Raw genomic sequence first — 3,601 nt, forward strand, 5'->3', positions numbered from 1 at the left:
AAACCTGTCTAGAATAAAAAGTTCTAGTTAGTCTGGAGAGCAAGGTCCTTGGAACAGGGCTCGTGTCTTTACACAGGTCTGCAAATGGCCATGGTGTGAATGAGTTAACAAAACTGATCAATAATAAAACAACCGTTGTATCTAGATAGAGCAGCTGTCTCTGTGTATGGCAGCGATGGTGTTTCAGCCCGATGTGGGGCTTTGTGGTGCAGAGACTTGCTATCTAATCTCTCTCCAGAGCTAAACATCCACATAAATATTTCCAAGTACATCAGCCCTTATATTTTCAGAGGGCAGTGAATAGTTGTAGCTACTTGATTTTAATTGAAATCCACACCAGTGGCAGTCTCAGTTCAGGAGAGGTGCCAGGCTGGAAGAGCAAGGAGTGCTGTAGGTTAGGATTGAGGGGCATCAGCAGAGCCGTGTATCTGTGTGTAGGGGGAAGCAGGACTGGCCTAGCAAGGGTCAGGGAATGCAGGTCTGGATAGAGGTGCATTGGCAAAGCTGGAGGGGTGGGGAGAGCCCAGGACTGGAACAGCAGGGGGGCTGTTCAGGCAGAGCTGTTGAAGGATGCAGCCCAGGACTGGAATGATGGAGGGTTGGGGGAAGAAGGGCTGCAGATTAGAGGCATGAGACTCTATTTATCTGGGAACTCATACAGCCCCAATTGCCATAGTGTCTGAGACACTCTCTATTTTTATTAATGCATTGACTCTCAACACCCTTGTGACATTACCCCCATTATCCAGAGAGGGAACTGAGGCACAGAGCGATGGCGACTTATTCAAAGCCACGCAGAAGGATCTGTGGCAGAGCACAGAACTGAATGCAGGTCTCAGGGGTTCTAGGCTAGCATGCTAAACACTGGAGCCTCCTCCTTCCCGGCATAGATCAGAAGCGCAGAAGGTGTTGATGCAAAGAGAAAATGCTGAGCTGCCCAAAGCTCCGCATGCTCCTGGATCAGTAGGAATGGAGAGTCACACCAATATCCTTTCTTGCTACTGCTGCATTGCTCTGCAGTTTGACAATTGTGAAATGCCTAGCACCCAGGGAACGTTTCCTCCTAACTCCAGCTAGTCAGGGGTTCGCTTATGCCCTGAAGCAGGAGGGTTTATAGCCCTTCAGGGCTCAGTTATGATTAATCCCTACTGTAAGGTAACTGGCTATTATCCGTGTAAATATCAGATCCTTTTGTCTAATTCTTGGCCTCAGCGGTGTCTTGTGACAATGAGTTCCACTGGTTAATTGTGTGCTGTATGGAAAAAGTGTCCCCTCTTATTAGTTTTAAATATGCTGCCTTTCAAATCCATTGAACATCCCCTTGCTGAGATCTAATGGACAGACTGCAAATCATGCAATAGTACACAATATAACATTTCTTGCAGGGAAAAGTGGGCTGAGAAGGAAGAGAAGTTGAGAAAGAAAGTCAAGCAGGTTCTGAAATGCGATGTGTCCAAATCCAACATCTTGGCCCCTGTGTCTCTGCCCCAGGCCGACTGCCTGCTCTCCACACTGTGCTTGGAAGCTGCCTGCAAAGACCTGAACAGCTATCGTGCAGCACTGAAGAACATCAGTTCTCTGTTAAAGCCAGGAGGCCACTTGGTGATGGTGATAGTCCTGAAAGAAACCTACTACATGGTAGGCCAACGCAGGTTCTCCTGCCTCTACCTGGAGCGGGAGTCGGTGGAGGAAGCCCTGAGAGAGGCCGGGTATGATGTACAGTGTGTTGAGGTGACTCCAAACCGTTCCCAAAGCACATTTTCAGATTTTGAGGCTGTGCTGAGTCTGGTTGCGTGCAAGCGGCCTGCTTAGTCCTGCTGAAAATGAGCAGGAAAGAGCCTTGGTGCAAGGGAAAGGGCAGGGCTGGCCTTAGGGAAAAAGGCACCTGGGGCAAACTTGTATTTTGGCTCTGTGAGGGGCAGGGAGTTGTAGGGGGCGTGGAGCACAGGGAGCTGGGGTGGGGGCTTCTCAGAGCCAAACCTGCGCATGATTTTGCTTTGGCATGTGCATTAATCAAAGAATATAGAATTGAGAGATAGGACATGTGACCCAAGGACCCCTTGACGCCAACTGGCAGATGGCCCCAGGGTACATAGGTGTAGAGGGATCTCCTGGGTTCGTCAAAAGGGATCATGTGAGGTCTCTAATGAAAGCCTGTGTCACACTGGTCGTCATAATCATTGCAAGATAGATGTATGGAAAACATGTGAATAGTTATGGATCTATACTAAAAATTATGTTCCCTAGGACTGTGAGTTAAGGCAGGCCACCAGGTGATCCACATACCTCTGTCATGCAAGACAGAGATGCATATGTCACTCTGGCTCATCATGTGCAAACTGAGCATTGTGTGGTTCCCAAAGGACACCCATTTACAGTCTGAGCCAAATTCTAATCAATTGATTGCAGGGGCTTCAGGAAAAAATAAGCCAGCAGGGGTTATCTTGTTTAGGCATAAGGCAATGAACTTTTGAAACTATATCGGGGGTGCAGATGAACCTCCAGTTATTCCTTCAGTCTGTGAGGACTGCCAGCAGGATTGATTTGATGAGAAGGGATCTCAGCTAAACTGGTTGAAAATCCTGAGAAAAGGACGTGGGGTAAGCTATCTCGTAGGATATAGCTGAATGCCTGGTTAGGTGAGTGTCGGCTCTAGAAAGCACGTTATGATTTTGTTTGATATGTAACCACTGCTTTGCAATATCCTCACTTGCTGTCCTTGAATCTCTGTTTTGATAATAAACTTATTCCTGTTTTCACTCTGTGTATATATTGAAGTGTGTTGAGTTGAGTGGTGATCCTCAGCTGAATCTTGCAAGCTGGTGTGTGTTTTTCCTTTAGGGAGTAGCAGCTCTGAGAGTTCTGTGACTGTTCAGTGGAACATGGGCTGGGCGAGCCAGAGGCCATTCCGAGAACTCAGGGGGAGGTATGTGCCTAACGGTAATCTGTACCGAGACAGTGAGGCCTACGAAGGGCAGGAAGGCAGTGCTTCTGCTGCCGGAGGCTAGTGGTTTCACATTGCGGGCACAGACAAGACTTCCTCACGCTGAGGGCAGGCAGTGGGCAAGGTGCCTGAAAACCCTGGGTCCCCGAAGGAAGTGTCACAATACAAGCAGCAGCTATCCCATTCCTCCAGACCCCTAAGCCAATCCAGGCTGCTCTCGAGAGTACAGTTTCCCATGCTGTGTCCAGTCCAGGCTTAAATGTCTCAAGTGATGGAGTTCACAGCTAGAGCTGGGCAAAAATTTTTTGGCCAAAATTGTTTTTGGTGAAAAAAATACAGATTTGGTGATACCAAAAATGTCACAAATTTGTGTTGGTTTCACTGAATTGTTTTGACCGAAAAAAACAAAATATCTGCTGTTTTGACTTATTCCAACCCTGGAATACTTTCAAAATGAAAAGTTTTAATAACTTTTCATTTCAAAATGTCCTTCAATTTACTTTAAAAATACAGAAATATAAAAACAAAACAAAAACAACAAAACTCAAAATCTAGAGAAAACACAGTTTCCTGTCGAACTAAATATTTCATTTGACCCAAAATGAATTTTCTTTTACTTTTTGATTCACCAAAAATTCAGCAAAATATTTTTTTTTC

General features: G+C 46.2%; 1 protein-coding gene across 1 annotated transcript; it reads left to right on the forward strand.

The window, feature by feature from the left end:
- The first annotated feature begins 949 nt into the window (after positions 1 to 949).
- LOC115271308 (nicotinamide N-methyltransferase-like) lies at positions 950 to 2,724 on the forward strand. Its single transcript, XM_029912901.1, has 2 exons — positions 950 to 963; positions 1,386 to 2,724. Exons 1-2 carry the CDS (start codon positions 950 to 952, stop codon positions 1,810 to 1,812), a joined length of 441 nt encoding a protein of 146 aa, XP_029768761.1. The 3' UTR covers positions 1,813 to 2,724.
- Positions 2,725 to 3,601: the final 877 nt, after the last annotated feature.

Source organism: Terrapene carolina, unplaced genomic scaffold (genome assembly GCF_002925995.2).
Source record: "Terrapene carolina triunguis isolate 2854851 unplaced genomic scaffold, T_m_triunguis-2.0 Scaffold374, whole genome shotgun sequence".
NCBI classification, from domain to species: Eukaryota; Metazoa; Chordata; order Testudines; family Emydidae; genus Terrapene; species Terrapene triunguis.